Consider the following 24,272-nt stretch of genomic DNA (forward strand, 5'->3'; position numbering starts at 1 on the left):
GACTTGTAAGAACGCGTACAATAGTTCCAGTTCAGACCCTTAATCTGAGTTTAAAAATACTTGAGTGACGCCACTGAAAACTGGGTGTCCAACATTCAGCATTTTGTCACTAAAGTATGTCACTGTGGGGTCACTTTAGCTGCGTATGTGAACTCGGTTATACGTAATGTTACTAGTATTCCTAGATGCTAGCAAACAAGGAGGTTTATTCAGAACTAGTGCTAGCAAACTTGGCCAATCATAAGATATGACGACTGACGATATATTTGTCAAAGAATAGAAATAGCGTTCTTTTGGCATAAAGTTAACTAATCAATAATGCAACTAGTCTGTTGCGGGAATAGTGGCAGATATCGAAAGTAAACGTTGACTACACGTTACTATTATCTCTGAATGTGAGCAGAAGCGTTGGCTGTAAAGAAGAAGAGGGATAGTGTCGTCCTGTGTGTTGAAAATTTCTAATTATGTGAACAAGTAATTGCTGTGTTGCGATTACGTTTGAAGTAGTTGTTTACATTTTTTATACAGCGGGCTAGTAATTAGTGTGTGAAGTGCAAGTGATTTTGGTTTACAATACATTGCTGAATGTGTGCAGAGTAAAAGCCGGCTAGAGAACTGCGTGATCCCTCAATTCCTTTCTTGCACATGATTCGGAGATAAATTCGGTCAAGTCATTATTATGCAGGTACGTGAATTAGACACCATACTTGTTTGAAGAAATATGACACAATGAAGCAGAAAACCAAATTAGTGTTACAAGGTATAGCAACATTTTTATATAGTTATCGGCGCTCCTGTCACTGAAGCACAACGAACTTTTTTGATAATTTACACGTTGTGGACAGACCTTCAAATCACTATATGTATATAATTTAAACTGAGTACTTTCGTAATAGACCGCATTAAAGAGCGCTCAAAAACGCGTCGTTTGTAATACTTTTTGTGCAAAAGTGGCAGGAAGTCCGATAACAGTATATTAAAAAATCGAAATCGGTCCAGTGTGTGGTATTTGTTATATAGGCCTATAAATTGTGATGCCGTGTATGAGTATAGGCTACTTCATTTTCCAAGAATAACACCGTTAAACACACGTCGTAATAGAGGAACTGTAATAGTAACCCAAACACTGTTACCGTATGAAGTCTGAGTTATAGGGTCCGAAGTTTTATTTTTGCAGCGTACATTTGCGTAGTTTTTTTTTTTAATTGAAACAGTAGAGTGCAGACACTTTACGAATTACAGAATTTGTGCGACTTGATAGTCTCTATTTAACACATGGTTTTAAAAAAAAATCGCTGTTTAATTAAGAGGCAAATGTTAACGTTAATTTACATTTACAAGAGGGGATGGAAAACACTTGTTAAATATTTGTGCAAAGTCATTTTCGGCACACCTCCGTATGGATTAGTTTTCACTACATGTGTCGATCATCTTTGTTGTGTTTAAACGATCACACATTACCTGTATACCCTGTAACTTTGTGGTTACAAGCACATCATAGGCAAGATTTTAGACATTACCACCCTATGCCTCTTTTATATGTTTTAAGTATAATTCGCACTTAAAACATTCAAGAGCAACTGATAGTGTAGATTCGTTAACAAACACCACAAATCCTAGCTATTATATGTACTGATAGTGTAGATTCGTTAACAAACACCACAATTCTTATCTATTATATATAGGAAATAACAAAGTTAAACAAACACACCAAATGTGTGACCTATTGCATATCATGAAGATGCCCGGAGTACATTAAAAGAGACTGTATATAGCTCATACAACTTGCTACTGAAAATGACTTGCATCAAATACTGACCTGTCGGGAGGGCATTACTGTCTTGAGTATGGAGAATTAATTGTAGGCAAGATTAATGTATTGCTTTTATGCAATTTTTGTGTAATGTATGAAAATTGTCATGAACAGCCAATCACATTGTTTGCTGCAGAAATAAGTTTGGCACTGTAAAGCTTACTTGACTTGGGTAATAAGTTGTCAGTTGTGCCTTATGAAGATATTCATTTGTAGTAGCCTCTTAAAGGCTGGAGCATTGCCAAATTAATATTCAGTATTGCTATTTGTGTGTGTTTGAAAAGTTATCTTCTTCCCATGAAATTCTTACTTGCCTCAGTACTGGCCAGAACTGCTCACTGCCATTCATATTTATTTATTTGGCTGGTTAGAGATGATGTGTGATATAGAAGAGTGAAATTAATGGTTATCCACACCAAACCAGCATCAGGGATTGGGACTTTCCTGTATCCAGATGGCACCCTTCAATTTGAGCTGTGTGAATTGCAAGACACTCTTGCTAATTGAGAAGGATACCAGACCTGGTAATATGTTTGTCATAGAGAATGTGAGTTGTCCAAACCTATAGGCTGATAGCATACTCATTTGAACATAGTCAGATTACACCTTATGCTCTTGTGAGCTCAAATCTGTGATTCCCAGTTAAAGTGCCAATCTGCTGTATAGTATCAACATCCAGTAGGCATTAAGATGCTAGATGAAAACTAGTAGTTCTCCCCATGCACCACAGACCTTGCCAAGATAGGGTGGACTGTGTGCCATAGTGATGTAGATAGCCTTGTCATAGGTACAACCACAACAGAGCGGTATTTGTGGAGAGGTCAGACCAATATGTGGTTCCTGAAGAGTGGCAGCAGCCTTTTAAATGGTCGCAGCTGCAACAGTCTTTGTAGTTGACTGATCTGGCCTTGTTGTGGTATTCCTGTGAATGACTGAAAGCATGGGCAAACTACAGCCATAATTTTTCCAGGGGGCATGCAGCTCTACTGCCTCGTTAAATGATGATGGCGTCCTCTTGGGTAAAGTATTCCTGAGGTTAAAATAGTCCTCCACGACAGTCTCCTGCGGGGGACTATTCAGGAAAACCAAAACTGACACTCTACAGATCGGAGTGTGGAATGCCCTTAATTGGATAAGTAGGCTACAAAATTTAAAAAAGGAAGGGGTAGGTTGAAGTTATAATGGCAACTTGTGAAGTCCAGTGGCGGGACTTTTTCTCTGGCAAATACGGGGTGATAAATACAAAATCAGTTAGTAGTAGTGGAGAAGTAGGTCTGATGATTGGTATGAAAATAGCAAAAGAATGTGGGTAAGGTACTATGAACAGCATTGTGAATGCATTATCGTAGCCAAGATAGACGTGAAGCCAGCACCCATCAGAGTAGTAAAAGTTTATATGCCAACTATCTCCACAGATGATGAAGAGATTGAAGAAATATATGATCAGAAAAAGAAATTACTCAGACAGTTAAAGGAGACAAAAATTTAACTGTGATGAGGGATTGTAACTCGATAGTAGGGAAAGGAAAAGAAGGAAAAACAGTTGGTGAATGTGGACTCGAAGAAAGAAATGGAAGAGGAAACTGCCTAGAAGAATTTTGCACAGAGTATAATTTTATCATCTCTAACACTTGGTTTAAGAATCATAAAAGAAGGTGGTACATGTGGAAGGGACTTGGAGACACTGGAAGGTTTCAGATCGATTATATAATGGTACGACAGAGGTTTAGGAACTAGATTTTGAACTGTAGATATAAACTGAAGATATTGGAAAAAGGTAGGACATTAAGGAGATGGGACCCGGATAAATTGAAAGAACCAGAGGTTGTTGAGAGTTTCACGGGAAGCATTACGCAGAAGTTGACTAGAACAGGGGAAAGGAATACAATAGAAGATGAATGGGTAGCTTTAAGAGATGAAATAGTGAAGGCAGCAGAGGACAAAATTGGTAAAAAAGACAATGCCTAGTAGAAATCCTTACACAGGAGGTACTGAATTAAACTGATGAATGGAGAACATATAAAAATGAAGCAGGCAAAATGGAATGCAGATGTCTAAATATGAGACAAATAGAAACTGCAAAATGAATAAGTAGGAATGGCTACAGCACAAATGCAGGTCTATAGAAACATGTATAATTAGGGAAAAGATATATATACCACCTACAGCAGAATTAAAGAGGTCTTCGTAGAAAAGAGAAGCACCTGTGTAAATATTAAGAGCTCATATGGGAAAGTGAAGAAGGGAAAGGTAAAAGGAATACATGGGTGGTCAGAAAAATTCTGAAAAGCTTATAAGGGTTTTGCAGGGCAGGTTGTGCTGAGAAATGATTGTTAAGAAAGAGAGACAGGAAAAGTAACCACTGGGGTAGATAGTATCTCTATTAAAGAGAATGAGACCATCCTAACCAACAATACACAAGTAGCTAATATATTTAACAACCATTTCTTAAATGTAGGAGAAAAAATCGGTCAGAATAGTTCAAAAGAAAAAGCCAGGCAGTACATAGAAGGGTCAGTTTTGAAAAATTTTAGTCAGATTAAGTTTCACCTAACAAACTTTTGTTAAATAAGTAAAATTATTAAATCTTTGATAAATAAATGTTCTGTTGTAGTAGATGACATCTCTAATAAGGTATTAGAACAGTGTGGAGCAATTGCAGCTGATGTTCTGAGTCACATGTGTAATGTATCACTAAGTCAAGGTATTTTCCCAGACAGGTTAAGATATGCCATAGTCAGACCTCTCTACAAAAAAGGGGACACCACAGATGTCAATAATTATCAGCTACTATCCTTGCTTACAGCATTTTCAAAAATCTTTGAGAAAATAATGTACTCAACAGTTGTTAGCCATCTTAGCAGTAATGGGATGCTTAGTAAACACAGTTAGGATTTCAAAAATGCTGTTCCACTGAGACAGCTATATACAATTTCACTGTCCACATAATAGAGTCTTTAAATAGTAAAATGTCACCAACAGAAATTTTGTGTGACTTGGCAAAAGCAGTTGATCGTGTGAACAATGACATTATGTTACAGAAATTACAATTCTATGGTATAAATGGAATAGCATATGAGTGGCTTAAGTCATACCTACAGAATGGGAAAAAAAAGTTTCTATATATGGGTCAAGTGATTCAAATAAGTTTGCCAAATCATCTAACTGGGGTGAAATTACATTAGGTGTTCCACAGGGTTCAATCATGGGTCCCCTTCTGTTCCTGATACATTTGAACGACCACCCTTCTTATCTGAAACAAGAAGCTGAACTGACACTGTTTGCTAATGATACAAGCATCAATATTAATCCAGTAAAAGGAACTCCAATTGAAAATGATGCAAATAAGGTCTTTGAAAAAGTCATAAATTGGTTTTTGCAAATGGGCTTGTTCTAAACTTTGAAAAAACACAGTACATCCAATTTTCTGCTGCAAAAAGTACAGTTCCTTCAATAAATATAAAACATCAACAGAAGTCAATAGACAGGGTAGAGCATTACAAGTTTTTGGGTGTACATATTGATTCGAATCTTAATTGGAAAATTCATATTTTGGATCTTCTAAAGCAACTAGGTTCAGCAACTTTTGCAGTCAGAATAATTGCCAATTTTGATGATATAGAAATTAGTAAGCTAACATACTTTGCATACTTTCACTCTCTGACGTCATACAGAATAATATTTTGGGGTAACCCAACACTTAGGCAAAAAGTATTCACTGCTCAAAAGAAAGTGGTTAGAATAATGTGTGGGGTTCATAGTCGCACGCCTTGTAGGCATCTTTTTAAAGAATTGGGAATTCTTACAACAGCCTCACAGTACATTTACTCACTAATGAAATTTATTCTCAACAACATGGACCAGTTTAAAAACAACAGTGACATTCATGATTATAATACCAGAAAAAAGAAGGACTTACACTATCCTTTACTCAACCTATCTTTGGCACAGAAAGGGGTAAAATATGCTGCTATAAAATTTTTTGACGAATTACCAGATGAAATAAAATGTCTGACAGACATCAGTAACATCTTCAAAAATAAATTTAAATCTTATCTCCTTGACAACTCCTTGTATACCATAGACGAATTCTTGAATAGGAATAAATAAATCAATTAATATAGTATATGCATGTTGTGACATTTAAGGGAATGGGGTAAATAATAGAAATATTAATCTTTAACACTATACTGTAATATATGTATATTAAAAAATCTTGTTTCTTATGTGCACTTGTGACACATCCCACATCATAACAGCTACCATATCATGCGATTGATCATTGGAACATGCAACCAACTAACGAACTACAAGAAATTGAATATGTTATGCTGTTTCTGAGCTAATTAGCATTGAAGTCAGCCAATCTGGCCATAGTACACACAAATTCAAACAGCCCACCAGATACCGTTAGCGTCAGTTGTTTTTATAGCATAGATGATAGCACACAATACTGTTAGTCTTTGGCTCTAATTCAATCCTTACTACTGGTCCATGTCAAATTGTTCTATCACTCTTGTTAGGTTTTAGGAAACCAGACAAAGAACACATTTGATAACACTATCTCTGGGAACATGATGCTAATTTAAAATTAACCTACTTCATGATACCTTTGTGAGTATATTTGAAAACAGTTTCCCTAAGAAAACAGTGAATATAATTGTAAGGAACAGTGTAAAACGCCATGGCTTACTAAAGGGATAAAAATATCTTGTAAATGGAAAAGGGAAATGTGTCTTATAGCTAGGAGGAGTAATGATCCTGAAACAGTGACACATTATAAAAAGTACTGCACTGTATTAAGAAAAGTTATTAAAAAGTCCAGAAGTATGTGCATTATGTCTGAGATTAGCACATCTGATAATAAATTTAAAACAATTTGTAGTATTGTGAAAAGGGAAACAGGGCAACATAGAGCACAGGAAGACTGTATTTCTATCATACACAATGAAAAGTTTATTAACAAGAAGTCAGAAGTAGAAAACATTTTTAATAACCAATTTTTAAATTTTTGTAGAGGAAATAGGATCCAGCTATTCATCAGAAAATATAAGGCAGTATATGGAAGAAGCAGTAGCTATGCAATTTCATAAAATTGAAATTCAACCCACCTCTCTCACTGAAATTAGGAAAATAATAAATTCACTCAAAAGTAAAAGCTCACATGGAGTTGATGACATTTCCAACAGAGTACTAAAAGCTTGTTCCCAACAAATAAGTAGAATTCTCAGTCACATATGTAGTAGCTCACTGAAACAGGACATTTTTCCAGATAGACTGAAATATGCTATTGTTAAACCATACCATAAAACAGGGGATAGATCTGATGATAAGAACTACCACCCAATTTCACTGCTGACAGCTTTATCCAAAATTCTTGACTTAGTAATGTATTCAAGAGTAGCATCACATATTTGTAAAAATGAGGTATTAACAAAATGTCAGTTTTCTTTTCAGAAAGACTTTTCAACAGAAAATGCTATATATGCTTTCACTGTTCAAATATTAAATCCATTGAATAACTGAACATCACCCATTTTGATATTTTGTGATCTCTCAAAGGCTTTTGATTGTGTGGATCATGAAATTCTTCTAGATAAATTTAAGTTTTGTGGTATGAGTGGGACAGTGCACAAATGGTTTAATTCATACTTAACTGGAAGAATGCAGAAGGTTGAAATTAACATTACAGATAGTCTGCAAAAACCATCAGAGTCCTCTAACTGGGGATGTATCAAGGGGTTCAGTCTTGGGTCCCTTATTGTTCTTAATATATATACACCAAAAAAAGTTTTGCATTAGCCCAGTTCCCAGAACTTCTGAAGACAGGTGTTGACTGTGGGTATTGTATCACCAACACAGTCTCTTTGACTGTTCAGAGATGTCACTAAACCCGCCTAAAGATGTAAACAACCATGCATGAGCAGCACCTATTAGACAGATGAGGCCCGACAGCCAATTATTCCACCAGGTAGGGCATACACAGCTCGTGCTGTCTGTAGTTCAACCATGCCTAGACGGTCAAACCGCGGTTCGATCACGTCCGCATTGTTACTTTGTGCCAGGAAGGGCTCTCAACAAGGGAAGTGTCCAGGCGTCTTGGAGTGAACCAAAGCGATGTAGTTCGAACATGGAGGAGATACAGAGAGACAGGAGCTGTCGATAATATGCCTCGCTCAGGCCGCCCAGGGCTACTACTGCAGGTGATGACCACTACCTGCGGATTATGGCTCAGAGGAACCCTGACAGCAACGCCACCATGTTGAGTGATGCTTTTCGTGCAGCCACAGGACATCGTGTTAGGACTCAAACTGTGCGCAATAGGTTACATGATGCATAACTTCACCCCAACGTCCATGGCAAGGTCCATCTTTGCAACCACGACACCATGCAGCCTGTTACAGATGGGCCCAACAATATGCCAAATGGACCACTCAGGATTGGCAACACATTCTCTTCAGCGATGAGTGTTGCATATGCCTTCAACAAGACAATCGCCAGAGATGTGTTTGGAGGCAACCCAGTCAGGCTGAATGCCTAAGACACACTGTCCAGCGAGTGCAGCAAGGTGGAGGTTCCCTGCTGTTTTGGGGTGGCATTATGTGGGGCCGACGTACACCGCTGGTGGTCACGGACGGCACCATAATGGCTGTACGACACGTGAATGCCATCCTCCGACCGATAGAGCAACCATATCGGCAGCATATTGGTGAGTCATTTGTCTTCATGGGCGACAATTGGCACCCCCATCGTGCACGTCTTGTGAATGACTTCCTTCAGGATAACGACATCGCTCAGCTAGAGTGGCCAGCATGTTCTCCAGACATGAACCCTATCGAACATGTCTGGGGTAGATTGAAAATGGCTGTTTATGGTCGATGCGACCCACCAACAACTCTGAGGGATCGACGTGGAACCGCCATTGAGGTGTGGGACAATCTGGACCAACGGTGCCTTGATGAACTTGTGGATAGTATGCCTTGACAGATACAGGCATGCTTCAATGCAAGAGGACATGCTACTGGGTATTAGAGGTACTGCTGTGTACAGCAATCTGGACCACCACCTCCGAAGGTCTTGCTGTATGGTGGTACATGTGATGTGTGGTTTTCGTGAGCAATAAAAATGGTGGAAGTGATGTTTATGTTGATCTCTATTTCAATTTTCTGTACAGATTCTGGAACTGTCAATACCGAGGTGATGCAAAACTTTTCTTGATGTGTGTATATTAACGACTTGCCACTCTGTATTCATGAAGATGCAAAGCTAGTTCTTTTTGCTGATGATACAAGTATAGTAATCACCCCCAAGCAGCAAGAATCAGCTGAGGAAATTGCAAATAATGTCTTTCAGAAAATTATTAAGTGGTTCTCTGCAAATGGACTCTCAATAAATTTTGAGAAAACACAGTTTATACAATTCTGTACAGTAAGTGGCATAACACCATTGATAAAAATAGACTATGAACGGAAGTTTGTTGCTAAGGCAGAATACTCAACATTTCTTTGGTGTGCATTGATGAGAAAATTGAATTGGAAGAAACACATCGATGATCTGCTGAAACGGTTACGTTCAGCTACTTATGCTATCAGGGTTATTGCAAATTTTGGTAATAAACATATCAGTAAATTAGCCTACTATGCCTGTTTTCATTCACTGCTTTCATATGGCATATTTTGGTGCAATTCGCCATTAAGAGAGAAAGTATTCATTGCACAAAAGCGTGTAATCAGAATAATAGCTGGAGCCCACGCGAGATCACCTTGCAGACATTTATTTAAGGAACTCAAAATATTCACAGTTCCTTCGCAATACATATATACACTTATGAAATTTGTGATTACTAATCCATCTCAGTTCAAAAATAACAGCGAAGTGCATAGCTACAACACTAGAAGAAAGGGTGATATTCAGTATTCTGGATTAAGTCACTTTGGCACAGAAAGGGGTGAATTATGCTGCCACAAAAATCTTTCGTCATTTGCCAAATAGTATTAAAAGTGTGACAGATAGCCAACCAACATTTAAAAGCAAATTAAAAGAATTTCTGAATGACAACTGCTCCTACTTAATAGATGGATTCTTAGGTATGAAGTAGTAACTGTTAAAAAAATAATTAAATAATTATTTTGTGTAAACAAAACTTATGTTAAAGTGACATGTTCCACACCATTACAAAATGTATGAAATTCATGATCTATACACTACACTAATGTGTGTATGTATCTGACAGGCTGCTTGAGTTTATGCACCAGATGTTGCAGAGGGGGTAAGTGTTAGGAAGTATTTTCTGTAGGTATTTGCCTGGAGCATAGTATTGCAAGGAAATAAAATGTGGATGATAAGAAGTTCATACAAGAAGAGAATAAAAGCTTTTAAATGTGATGTTACAGAAGACTGCTGAAGATTAGGTGGGTAGATCATGTAACAACTGAGAAAGTACTGAATAGGATTGGAGAGAAATGAAATTGTGGCAAATTTGACTAAAAGGGCGCATTCAGAGGCATCAAGGAATTTAGTATTGGAGAGAAGTGTGGGGGCTAGAAATTGTAGGCAAAGGTCAAGAGATGAATGGAGTAAGCAAGTTCAAATGAATGTAGATCGCAGTAGTTATTCTAAGATGAAGTGGCTTTCAGAGGATAGCCTAGCATGGAGAGCTGCATTGAAGCAGTCGTACTGAAAACAACAGCAGTGACATTTTATGATCCAGTTTTATCCTTCGGAAGTGGGTGGACAGCTTTTAAGCTTACCTTGTGTGCTCTTATTATCCCGAGATTGATGCACATTTGTGCTGTGTGGGTAATATGAGATTTGCATGCCCACAAAAAGTTTTATTTTGTTGATTTATGTTCAAGGGCCAGTTTTGACATTTACCTTGCACCAAGTGACACCTATGTGAAACATTGCTGTGACTGCTTGGAGTTTGACAGTTGTGACACACACACACACACACACACACACACACACACACACACACAGTATGCCCTTGTGGAAATGATATGTAAGCTGCTGTTTCTTCGGAGTTGCTGCAAATTTTCCTTGTTGTTAGTTGCTGTAGATACAGTCACTGCATTGCTATCTTTCTGCCGTGGATTTAGTCTCCGCACTTATCATTTGTTTTGTATGTGCCACTGGGAAAATGAGTTTGTATTCTTCCCATTGTCTTTAGGGAGCTTTGGAATTCATTTATTTCCATGTTTTGCTATTTTCAGGCTAAATTTATTGTCAGTGTTCTGGCAGTTCTTCTCTACACTATAGGAAGTGATGTCTAGTCAGTGAGCTCTTATTTCTGTCAGATGCAGGTTAGCTGTCCGCCATATTCACTACTTCGGCAAGTAGCAGAATTGCAGACAATCTCTCAGCTATGATGGGGTGACAGGTCTTGGCCTTTTACCTGGCTGCATCCCTTCTCTGTTGCTTGGGCTCATGACGTTTATGAGGGAGGACACTTGCTTCCTTTTGGCCACATCTTGTGGCCCACACTAGGTCTCTTCTGCTTCATGGATGTGGAGTTTGATACTTTTAAATTAGTAGCAATTTCAGAATCCTAGTTGAACACTGATACTTGGCTTGTGAGAAGGCCTAAATTGGAGTGTTGGGTGTTGAAGTGCAGTGATTAATTTAAAAAACTGGGCATCTCTCAATGTTCTATTGCAGATATGAGAGATGGTGAAGTAGACAGAAGGGGAGGAGGAAACGAAATGAAATTTAATGGGCTGAGAGGGTGTGTGATGCTATTTTTGTGATTTCAAAATTGAATAAATTTTACAGAGAATTTAGCAACATGAGCCCACTAATCAAATTCCTTCAGGTGCTGATATGCAGTCTCACATGTGTACACAGCATCTCAGTGCCCTTAATAGTAATGACTTAACATTTGACACTGTTCACAACCCTTATATACTCTACCAACCCTGGTAACAACAGTAATTCATTCTGGTGGCCATTCAACCAGCAACTCTAATCATTTATATACCCTCCAATCAGGTGAAGTTATATAAAAGGCATAAAAATAGGACACATTTAAATAAATTAAAAAGAAAGAGGTTATTTGTGGATAGTTAACTTTCAGTATGAAATCCAAAAGCAGTGTGCTGTATCAAAGCAGCAGAAATTTGCAAATATTCAGTTCAAAGGGGCAAGGGGGAGCATGAGATATCAGGGTTACTGCTAGTGCAGTAGCATTGAGTTGCCAGTTAGGCAGCCATTATGAGCTCCATAGGTAGGTAGTGCATTAAACATTTTCATGGCCACCACTAGGAATCTGTCTTGGTCAGACAACATGTTGGACTATCGAGACTTCTGATTTCTTGATGTTGTGATAATGAATTTGCTATAAGTGTTACAGTTCATCTTCCTGTGAATGAGACAGTTTAACCTCTAGTGGCTGTACACAGTCATACCTATAACTTCCGGTTTAGCAGAGATGGGTTTACAATGGTGTGTGTGTGTGTGTGTGTGTGTGTGTGTGTGTGTGTGTGTGTTAGAAGTATTGTTTTTCACTGTTTTCTTCTGTATCAGCAGCTCATTCCTGCATCCAGCAGAGGGACCCCATAACCATAGGCTCTAGCTGATGGGGTTCTGAAATAAGACATTATGTACTGTTTTGTTAAAATCCTATTTAATTTTGTTAGGAGGTAGAGGACTCATTAACACTTGACACGTACAGGTACCCTGTGCTGTTTCCAAGTTAATTTACTATCATTGAAGAAACCCAGAAGTTTAACAGCTCCAATGTTACTTAGTGCATCTGTGTCACTCAGGCTGCATGTCATGCACTGTAACTTGTTTCATGTTTGCATGAAACAACTTCTTGGTCTCAGACCAGAATATCTACTTGTTGTACAGCCTGCTTGTTATTCTTCCCACTAGTAAACAATATTTTGTCATCTGCAAATTATAGGTTGTGTCCATTCGAGCTTAGATCATTAACAAAATCCAGAAACAAGAACACACTTGCAGCACATTATATTGCAACTTCTCTATGTAGGAAACTCCTCCTTGGTCTAATACCATTTGACATCTGTTAATTAGATGTAATTGTGGGGTTGTCATGGCAGCTACCAAAGTTCCGTACTATTTTAACTTTGTAATCAGGGCCACATGTGGAATGCAATTAAAGTCCTTACTAAGATCACAAAGTACGAGAGCTGTACACACTCTTTCTTCAAAAGCTGGATTCGTTTTTGTATTTGGATCCAAAGCTACTGTTATTATGGACTTGCCCTTCCAAAAACAATGCTGTGTATCATGAAATAAGTTCTTGCCTTCAAAATAAGCTAACTGTTTTCATTATATGTTTCATCACCTTAGGCAGCACTGGGATTATGGAGATGGAGCTGTAGCTGGAGACTTCAACGAAGTCTCCTTTTTTGTAAACTTGTACTGTGAGTGCTGATTTTAGGGGCTTTAGGAATTCACCAGTAAATAGGCATTTATTTCAGTTAGTGGTTTGGAATTTTCATTAATTACCATTTTCGAATTTTGCTGGACATACCATAATTATCTGGATTAACTGATGATTTGTAAATTTCACAATTCTTACTGTGTTGAAACTTCCTGCCAGATTAAAACTGTGTGCCGGACCAAGACTCGAATTCGGGACCTTTGCCTTTCGCGGGCAAGATTGCCCGCGAAAGGCAAAGGTCCTGAGTTTGCGTCTCGGTCCGGCACACAGTTTTAATCTGGCAGGAAGTTTCATATCAGCGCACACTCCACTGCAGAGTGAAAATCTCATTCTTACTGTGTTGTTTGCATGTATACCCTTCCAGTTTTGCAGGGTTTCATAGAAATTGCAGGTTTTGCTCCTACATTGGGTACTTAACGTACAGTTGCTGCCATTATCCTTATAAAATACTGTTTAACTTTATCTAGACTATAGGTATTTCAGCAATAGGTAGGTTTTTTTTTCCTTTGTTCACTTTCTTATGGTTCAGGGCAAACATCTCATTACATTTTTCTTCAATGGTCTGGACATACAACTGAATGCATCACTTGGTGCCCTCTCTTCAAGTAGTTGAAACTGTTGTTCAGTAGCAGAGAAATCAGTTTGTGATGCATCTAGTCTATTGTTTTAGACAACTGCTACGAAACACAAACTTTGGATGTCGTGTAGGAATATGTTGGTTACTCACTAAATTGGTCCATAGCTCCATGACCACTGCTCTGTGGTCTGCGAACATTGTCTTGACCACACTTATCTTTTAGTTCCAACTATTTAAATTTGTTACAATAGTGTCAAGACAGGCATAATCTTGAGCTTGTAAATAATTTGCCACATACAGTGCATAACTGCTCATTAGGTTCTCACAAATATGTATGTTGAAATCACCACATGAGTCAGTTTTTGCTGTCAAACAAATAGTGTGGCATGGATAGTTTTCCATCTGTGTAATGAAGTTTACATCTGGGGAATGATAAAGAGAAATGGCAGTAGAGTTTGTATTTGGTAACTCTGGAGCAGTCAGTTCTATAATCAAATCCACACTGAAGTTTTTTAAACCATTTTTTGCTCATATAATAATAAAAAACACGTAATGAATGATAGTGCAAAATTTGTCCTGATGCACTGTGCATTTGCATTAACTTTTATTTTATTTATTTATTTATTTAGCCATCCGTGGACATTTTAAAATGTATGGATGTTGTCAGTTACGTACATTCATATATTTATACAGTTTGTTCTTACATGTAGTTAAACATTGTGACATAAGTTATTTACAAAACTTATAACTATGGCTGCATTTTTTGCTATAGTGTCAGCTCATTTTCTAATGTTATTGATTCCCACTTTCTATAGGAAAGCTCATCACAGTGAAGTACTGGGCAATTCTCCTGAACAGAAAACTTTGTGCAACAACTTTTTAATGTCATAAATTGCTGACCATTATTTCATCTTGTACAAAAACAGCAACACCATTTTGAAGCTGTTACCCAAGCTCTTTGCTTCCAGCTCTTCAACTGTTAAGTTGTGTTATGAAAAATTCATTTGTTAAATATCAGCTAGCTTTTCATCTTTTGTTACCTTTTAGTTTATTAAGATGAGCCCAGGCTCTTTCCTCACAGTATAGCATTCCATTTTCATCACCAGTATTCATTATTTTCCTGTGCTGTTCTGAATGTGTGCATAGTAGACTTCTGTGGATGCCTTTCATGAGCTTTTTCATTCTGTGACTTTTGTTAGTTATTTTGAAAACGTTCTGTTTTTCTGCAGTTAAATATCATCTGTTTCCTGCTTGTTGCTTATACTTTGCCAGTCAGTATTTGTGCATATTTGAGGGTTTACACCTGCTGGTTTGCACTTGACCTAGTTGTCACTGTAGTGATGTTTCAGATTCCATCATCATTTTCTGTACAAAAACTGATCACCAGAGGTGAAAATACATTCTCCAAAGTGCCCACATTGTGTTTCATTAAGGCATTAGAAACACTGTACTCGCAGTAATGTGTGTGTTCACTTTCAATGTTCATGATAGTTTTGATTTTCAACTACTGGCAACAGCCTATGTTAGCCAACTCTGAGAGCTGTGCAGTCATCATACTGTAGAGCCTGTACAAGTTTTTGTCTGCAGGGACTGCAGTGGTTGCAACATTGCCAAACACTGTTCTGTACCCAGTTGTGTATATAACTTTTTCATCTTGCTATTTTACGAGGTGGACAATAAAAGGTCAACAACATAAGAAAAATTTCAGGCCAGAAAGATCAGAATATTCATACTGTCATATCTCAGCTTTCATCGTCAGTCAGTAGATTACCATCCACTACCTCCTCCATCACTGTCATTGTTATAGTTGTGGAGAAATGTAAAAGTTTGTAGAGAAAAGGATAATAAAAGAAAAGATTGTCTTAAAATATGATTAAAAATATAAAATGCATAAGCAGAAGATTACAGTAACAGCAATGTAGGAAAACACAGATTGCTACTTACTGAAAGAAAGACACGTCAAGTTGCAGACAGTCACAATTAAAAGACACTTACATAAAGCTTTTGGCCACAGCCTTCATCAGTAAAAGAGAGATTACAGTAGGATGAATTGCGGGAGGACATACAAAATTAGTACTTGTTACTGTTAAGTTCGATGCCTGACATAGCGACACTGGAGCTTCTCAGTGGCAGTTATATGATACAAAAGTGTTTCTTGAGATGTATTATATGAAACATAATGTTATTGGGAAAAAAAATGTTATTGCATTGCAGTAAGTCGAGATGATTAGTACTTGTAGAAGTTAGGAAAATAATTCCAGTCATATTTAATAAAGATTGTAGAAAAAATGGACTGTATAAATGAATGGAACTTGCATGCATCTTTATACAAAGTTTTCAGATATGAGACGTGACTGTTAAAAATTAAACTGTTAATCTTACAGTATGATTAACTTTTTTCTCTCTGTCATTTCATCAGTTTGTTGTATTAGAATTCTATATTGTGTCTGCAGTTAAGTCATTAGGAACAGAGTACTGACCTAGTCTTCACAAGATGGGAAAAAGAAGGGAATCTTGTGGTTTTAACATTTCTTGCACAGTAAAATGATTGCTGATGATTAAGATAAAGGGAATACACATTTCATATGTTTGTGTGGAATGATGTGGAAAACTGTACTAAAGTGAAATCTGACGAGTCCAATATTGAATTCAACTCTTTAATATGAGCCCCTATTGATATATGGACACTGTAAAAATGGAAAGGTATACAAAGTGTGACAACAACATTGCTGAGGCAGAAGAAGATTGGCTACAGTGAACAGAAATGAAAATTAAAATGATGTGAACAATAAAACAGCAACAACACAAGAAAGATTTCAACCCAGAAAGATCAGCATATTCATGAACAGGTTATTAGCGCAACTTTCCAGCTGTTGATTCAAGCAGTTGTTAGTTTGTATATGCATTCTATAACTACATCTACACTCCGATGGCCACCAAGCACTGTGTGACGGAGGGCACTATTTGTGTCAAAGTCATATCATCCCCAGCCCCTCTGCTCCACTCGCGCAATGGAAAAATGACTGTCGGAACGCCTCAGTACGAGCTCCAATTTCCCTTATATTTGAATGGTGCTCATTGCGCGATTTGAAAGTTGGTGGTGGTAATAATATACACTCTACATCCTCGGCGAAGATCAGATTTTGGAATTTAGTGAGTAGCCCCTTCCGTTTAGCGCATTGTCTGTCTGCAAGTGTGTCCCACTTCAAACTTTCTATGAGATTTGTAATGCTCTCACGATGGCTAAAAGTACCAGGCACGAATCTTGCCACTCTTCTATGGACGTTCTCAATCTCTTGAATCAGATCCAACTGGTAAGGGTCCCATACAGACGAACAATACTCTAAGACTGGATGAACTAACTTATTGTAAGCAATTTCCTTTTTAGAAGGACTGTATCACTTCAAGATACTACCAATAAGCCACAATCTACAGTTCGCTTTACCCATTACTTGTGTAATCTGATTGTTCCATTTGAGATCATTTTGAATAGTCATACCCAGATACTTGACAGATGTTACCGCTTCCAAAGACTGGGCATTTATTTTGTACTCGTACATTAATGGGGATTTTTGCTTTGTTGTACGTAGTAGGTTACACTTATTAATATTGAGAGATAACTGCCAGTCATTACACCACACATTTATTTTCTGCAAATCCTCATTGATTTGTTCACAATTTTGTGTGATACTACTTTCCTGTAGACTGCAGCATCATCAGCAAACAGTCTAATACCACTGTCAGTACCATCAACCAGATCGTTTGTGTAAATCGTAAAAAGCAGCAGACGTATTACGCTGCCCTGGGGACACCAGATGTTACACTTGTTTCTGTTGAAGTCTACCTATTCAGGACGACATACTGCTCTCTGTCTGTTAGAAAACTTTCTATCCAACCACATATATCATTGGATAGACCAAAAGGTTGCACTGTTTGAGCAAGCGACAGTGCGGAACTGAGTCAAACGCCTTTCGAAGGTCAAGGAATATGGTATCGACCTGGGAGCCAGTATCTAGAGCCTGTTGTATATCATGCACAAAGAGGGCAAGCTGTGTCTCGCATGACCGCTGTTTCCTAAAACTGTGCTGGTTTCTGCAGATGAGCTTCTCAGAGTCTAGAAAGTTCATTATGTCTGAACACAAAATATGTTCCATGATTCTACAACAAATCAATGTCAGTGAAATTGGCCAGTAATTATGTGCATCCGATTTTCTTTCCTTTTTATGGGTTGCTATGACCTGGACTTTCTTCCAGTCCGTAAAACTTTCTGCTGTTCCATTGATCTCTGATAGATGATGAATAAGAAAGGTGCTATATTTATAACATAGTCAACATAAAATCTTACAGGGATACCGTCTGGGCCGGATGCCTTCCTGACGTCTAAGGATCTTAACTGTTTTACAATCCCAGTTACACTAAACACTATGTTGACATGTGCATTAATCCTCAGCTGGCTGCACCCTCTTGTATTAGAAGCATTTTATGTCATGTTATATTGCTGATTATTGCTACATTTCAGTGGCTGAAATCTACAGCAGTGACAGTGCCAACCTAGGTGGTCCTCTCTCTCTCTCTCTCTCTCTCTCTCTCTCTCTCTCTCTCTAATACGTAGATTGATAACGTATGTTTCACAGAGCCAACAGGAGGATGGTTTTAAGCTAACTAATGAGAGACTAATGAATAGGAAAAAAGGAATGCGGGTAAGCTACTACAAACAGCATAGTGAATGCATTATTGTGGCCAAGATAGATATGAAGCCCACATCTACTACAGTGGTACAAGTTTATATGCCAACTAGCTATGCAGATGCCGAAGAAATTGAAGAAATGTATGATGAAATAAAAGAAATTATTCAGATAGTGAAGGGAGGCGAAAATTTAATAGTCATGGGTGACTGGAATTCGAGTGTAGGAAAAGGGAGAGAAGGAAACATAGTAGGTGAATATGGATTGGGGCTAAGAAATGAAAGAGGAAGCTGCCTGGTAGAATTTTGCACAGAGCGCAACTTAATCATAGCTAACACTTGGTTTAAGAATTATGATAGAAGGTTGTATACATGGAAGAATCCTGGACATACTAAAAGGTATCAGATAGATTATATAATGGTAAGACAGAGATTTAGGAACCAGGTTTTAAATTGTAAGACATTTCCAGGGGCAGATGTGGACTCTGACCACAATCTATTGGTTATGACCTGTAGATTAAAACTGAAGCAACTGCAAAAAGGTGGGAATTTAAGGAGATGGGACCTGGATAAACTGAAAGAACCAGAAGTTGTACAGAGTTTCAGGGAGAGCATAAGGGAACAATTGACAGGAATGGGGGAAAGAAATACAGTAGAAGAAGAATGGGTAGCTTTGAGGGATGAAGTAGTGAAGGCAGCAGAGGATCAAGTAGGTAAAAAGACGAGGGCTAGTAGAAATCCTTGGGTAACAGAAGAAATATTGAATTTAATTGATGAAAGGAGAAAATATAAAAATGCAGTAAATGAAGCAGGCAAAAAGGAATACAAACGTCTCAAAAATGAGATCGACAAGAAGTGCAAAATGGCTAAGCAGGGATGGCTAGAGGACAAATGTAAGGATGTAGAGGGTTATCTCACTAGGGGTAAGATAGATACTGCCTACAGGAAAATTAAAGAGACCTTTGGAGATAAGAGAACCACTTGTATGAACATCAAGAGTTCAGATGGAAACCCAGTTCTAAGCAAAGAAGGGAAAGCAGAAAGGTGGAAGGAGTATATAGAGGGTCTATACAAGGGTGATGTACTTGAGGACAATATTCTGGAAATGGAAGAGGATGTAGATGAAGATGAAATGGGAGATACAATACTGCGTGAAGAGTTTGACAGAGCACTGAAAGACCTGAGTCGAAACAAGGCCCCCGGAGTAGACAACATTCCATTGGAACTACTGACGGCCTTGGGAGAGCCAGTCCTGACAAAACTCTACCATCTGGTGAGCAAGATGTATGAAACAGGCGAAATACCCTCAGACTTTAAGAAGAATATAATAATTCCAATCCCAAAGAAAGCAGGTGTTGACAGGTGTGAAAATTACCGAACAATCAGTTTAGTAAGCCACAGCTGCAAAATACTAACACGAATTCTTTACAGACGAATGGAAAAACTAGTAGAAGCCGACCTCGGGGAAGATCAGTTTGGATTCCGTAGAAATACTGGAACACGTGAGGCAATACTGACCTTACGACTTATCGTAGAAGAAAGATTAAGGAAAGGCAAACCTATGTTTCTAGCATTTGTAGACTTAGAGAAAGCTTTTGACAATGTTGACTGGAATACTCTCTTTCAGGTTCTAAAGGTGGCAGGGGTAAAATACAGGGAGCGAAAGGCTATTTACAATTTGTACAGAAACCAGATGGCAGTTATAAGAGTCGAGGGACATGAAAGGGAAGCAGTGGTTGGGAAGGGAGTAAGACAGGGTTGTAGCCTCTCCCCGATGTTATTCAATCTGTATATTGAGCAAGCAGTAAAGGAAACAAAAGAAAAATTCGGAGTAGGTATTAAAATCCATGGAGAAGAAATAAAAACTTTGAAGTTCGCCGATGATATTGTAATTCTGTCAGAGACAGCAAAGGACTTGGAAGAGCAGTTGAACGGAATGAATGGTGTCTTGAAGGGAGGATAGAAGATGAACATAAACAAAAGCAAAACGAGGATAATGGAATGTAGTCAAATTAAGTCGGGTGATGTTTAGGGTATTAGATTAGGAAGTGACACACTTAAAGTAGTAAAGGAGTTTTGGTATTTGTGGAGCAAAATAACTGATTATGGTCGAAGTAGAGAGGATATAAAATGTAGACTGGCAATGGCAAGGAAAGTGTTTCTGAAGAAGAGAAATTTGTTAACATCGAGTATAGATTTAAGTGTCAGGAAGTCATTTCTGAAAGTATTTGTATGGAGTGTAGCCATGTATGGAAGTGAAACATGGACGGTAAATAGTTTGGACAGGAAGAGAATAGAAGCTTTCGAAATGTGGTGCTACAGAAGAATGTTGAAGATTAGATGGGTAGATCACATAACTAATGAGGAAGTATTGAATAGGATTGGGGAGAAGAGCAGTTTATGGCACAACTTGACCAGAAGAAGGGATCGGTTGGTAGGACACGTTCTGAGGCATCAAGGGATCACCAATTTAGTATTGGAGGGCAACGTGGAGGGTAAAAATCGTAGGGGGAGACCAAGAGATGAATACACTAAGCAGATTCAGAAGGATGTAGGTTGCAGTAGGTACTGGGAGATGAAGCAGCTTGCACAGGATAGAGTAGCATGGAGAGCTGCATCAAACCAGTCTCAGGACTGAAGACCACAACAACAACAACAACGAGAGACAAGAAAGGGGGTGATGTATTGTGAACAGTGAAATTGAAATTAGTTGATATACTTCATAGATCACTCCCGGTAGCATTTTGTTGTGAAAGATTCCCTTAAATTTCTGTTGCCACAGCTTTTACATTTTTTGGTTGGAGGTTGTGGTGACCGATGGATATGTAGTGTAGTCTGAGGTCTAGTTTGTATTTGGGTGTGAGTTGTCTAAGTCAACAAATGTGATGCAAAAAATCTTTTTTTGCAGTTTTTGTTGTATATCGTGTGCCACAAAATAATTTTTATAGTTATACTGAGTATCTTGTGAAATTAAGGATTATAATTGCCGTCTCTCCACATTCATTCTGCATTCCATGGTTGTGTGTGCGTCACGTTTTGTCACAATAACTTCAGCTCATTGCTGCTAAACTCTTTGCCTGTCTGCTTTTCTATCATTGTATACTTGCTGGCTGTTGACACATCTCTTTGTGTTCATTTACATTGCTTCCAACATTGCTCAACCAACTGAGTAAGTAGTGGAACTGTCTCTGCTCTAGATACTTACGCATTTCCTGTGTGCAATATGGAGCTTGTAAAGTAAAAGGTTTAAATCAGAACCTGGGCTGATATTCATCGTCTGTTGCTCCTGTTAGGCATCTTGTGCTTCCAAAACATTTAAAGGATAATAGATGGAAACATCACCTTCCTGTAATTGCTGTAGTCATTGTATGATATTACAGTGCTGCTTCTTTATTCAAGCAGAGCCTCTGTTCATCTTTTGAAACCATCACACCACTGAAACTCATTACTACACCCATCTGTAGATATATGGAAACACAGAAAGTATTTCCAACCATATTTGCTTGAGGCACTTGGCAATCTTGAAGACCCGTCTAATCAAAATTTAATATTATGTCACTATTATATTTGGAACCTGATCATTATCTGTGATGTATCAGAAAATAAGTAAGTTTTTAGTATCAAAATAGTTTCGTTATTTGGACTGCACCAATTGTGATATGATTTATGAAAATTGTAAAATTTATGAAGTAAATAAAATACCATTAAACTCACATATTTAGTTGTTAAGCAGTAGCTTAGTATCCATCTCTACGCCTGTAGTCAATTTGTATGTCATTGTTTTTCATCATGGGACTTTTGGTGACTGCAGTTTTCGTCTTTGAATTTATGTTTTAACACAAAGCAGTATACTAGTTCTAGACAGCATGATCTGACACAGGCTTTAAATTGAAACAGCAAACATTTTGCCATCTTGTGTACTAGGAAGTAAGATGTACACATCAAAATGGCTCATAAGGATACTTTTAAGATGATAATCTCCAAAATCCATTACACGTGTGTGTGTGTGTGTGTGTGTGTGTGTGTGTGTGTGTGTGTGTGTGTGTGTGTGTGAGAGAGAGAGAGAGAGAGAGAGAGAGAGAGAGAGAGAGAGATGAATGACGTTTTGTCATAGATAGGAAGCTATTCTTGTTCGTGTTTGTAAACTATTTTTAAATCAGTCTCTCTCTCTCTCTCTCTCTCTCTCTCTGTGTGTGTGTGTGTGTGTGTGTGTGTGTGTGTGTGTGTGTGTTCTTTTTTTGAGAAGGAACATAACTCTCTCTTGCATATAAAATGCAATGATAGCCAGTTCCTGATGTAGATAACTTTTTGCCCAAAGTCTTTAATTACCAAATTATAGAGAGCTGAGACATACAGAAAGTGTTTGCAAACTCTGCATTTGCCTTGGTTTCGGTTGTAATATAATTTTACTTCTGTCTTTCAGGTCTCTGTCCAGTACTAAATGTGTTAGACATCTCTTGGAGAACAGCAGCTTCATAATACTTGCAGTATCCACGTTTAAAGATGCTTGCAAAAAAATAAAAAGCAAGCTCGTGTAGCTGAGACATCTGTCTGGAACAAGAAACATAATGCTTCGAAATTTAGCATCTGTGTGTAACCAGAAAGCATACATTCTTAAAAGGGTTGTTATTGCAGTGGTGCTGATTTTCTGTGTTATATATTCACTTCATCCAGGACGCTTTGCTTGTTATTATTCATATATTAATGATGATGAAATTGTCAGTTCTCTGGGAATCTCACCTGCTGCAGTCAAGATGGCGGAAGATTATGGCATGCCACTTTGTTCTGTAACCTTCAATAGTTCAGTTACTGAAGTGCATTACCCTGCACAAAAGACTGACCTAAATGATGGCACAGTATTTGCCAAAACACTGAATATAACTGATGGAGGTGAATGGAAACCACAGAAATGTGTTTCAAAATTCAGTGTTGCTGTTGTTGTTCCATACCGCAACCGTAGTAGCCAGCTACAAATTTTCCTGAAATACATGCATCCATTTCTTCAGAACCAATTGTTGAGCTACCAGATATTTGTTGTGGAACAGGCACTGGATGGAGCATTTAACAGAGCAAAGTTGCTCAACATAGGCTTTGTGGAAGCTATGAAGATACGGCCTTTTCATTGCTTTATTTTCCATGACGTAGACTTGATTCCTCAGAAGGACAACAACATATATGCATGCACTTCTCAGCCACGACACATGTCATCATGCGTGAATACTTTCCGGTACCATTTGCCATATGAGGAACTATTTGGTGGAGCTGTTGCAATACTTCAGAATCAGTTTGAGTTAGTGAATGGATTTTCCAACAACTTTTATGGCTGGGGTGGTGAAGATGATGATTTCCACAGGCGCATTACACATAAGGGTTTGAAAGTATTACGCTTTTCTCCAAATGTTGCACAGTATTTTATGTTACCACATGCAAAAGAGCCACCAAGTGAAAGTAGATTTCTAAATCTAAAATTAGGAAGTGAGCGTTTCGAAACTGATGGTTTAAATGCTTTGAAATACACTTTGCTCAAACGTATATATCTCCCATTATATACTTGGATATTGGTAGAAGTGTAATCTGATGTATTCTCATGCTATTTGATGTCTGTATGTACCTGAAACATAATTTTTTTTGTATTTTCACAAGACTGTTAATGTAGTAGATTGTAAATGTGTTATTTATTTATTTTATTGTTTTGCTGTGTCCTTACAAATTCTGTATTGTATTTTCTGTAGTAGATAGATAATTGTGAATTCTTTTTATATTTTTGACCAAAGTATGCTACAGTGATAAT

General features: G+C 37.9%; 1 protein-coding gene across 1 annotated transcript; it reads left to right on the plus strand.

Moving 5' to 3' along the window:
* The first annotated feature begins 380 nt into the window (after positions 1–380).
* Positions 381–24,272, plus strand: LOC126183693 (beta-1,4-N-acetylgalactosaminyltransferase bre-4-like). Its single transcript, XM_049925874.1, has 2 exons — positions 381–685; positions 22,905–24,272. The coding sequence occupies exon 2, from the start codon at positions 23,050–23,052 to the stop codon at positions 24,052–24,054; it is 1,005 nt and encodes a 334-aa protein (XP_049781831.1). The 5' UTR covers positions 381–685; positions 22,905–23,049; the 3' UTR covers positions 24,055–24,272.

The sequence above is a fragment of the Schistocerca cancellata genome, chromosome 4 (assembly GCF_023864275.1).
Source record: "Schistocerca cancellata isolate TAMUIC-IGC-003103 chromosome 4, iqSchCanc2.1, whole genome shotgun sequence".
Lineage (NCBI taxonomy): Eukaryota > Metazoa > Arthropoda > Insecta > Orthoptera > Acrididae > Schistocerca > Schistocerca cancellata.

Bases quoted from the DNA above. Each gene is read 5' to 3' on its own strand.
- LOC126183693 (XM_049925874.1), top strand. From the start codon at position 23,050: ATGCTTCGAAATTTAGCATCTGTGTGTAACCAGAAAGCATACATTCTT.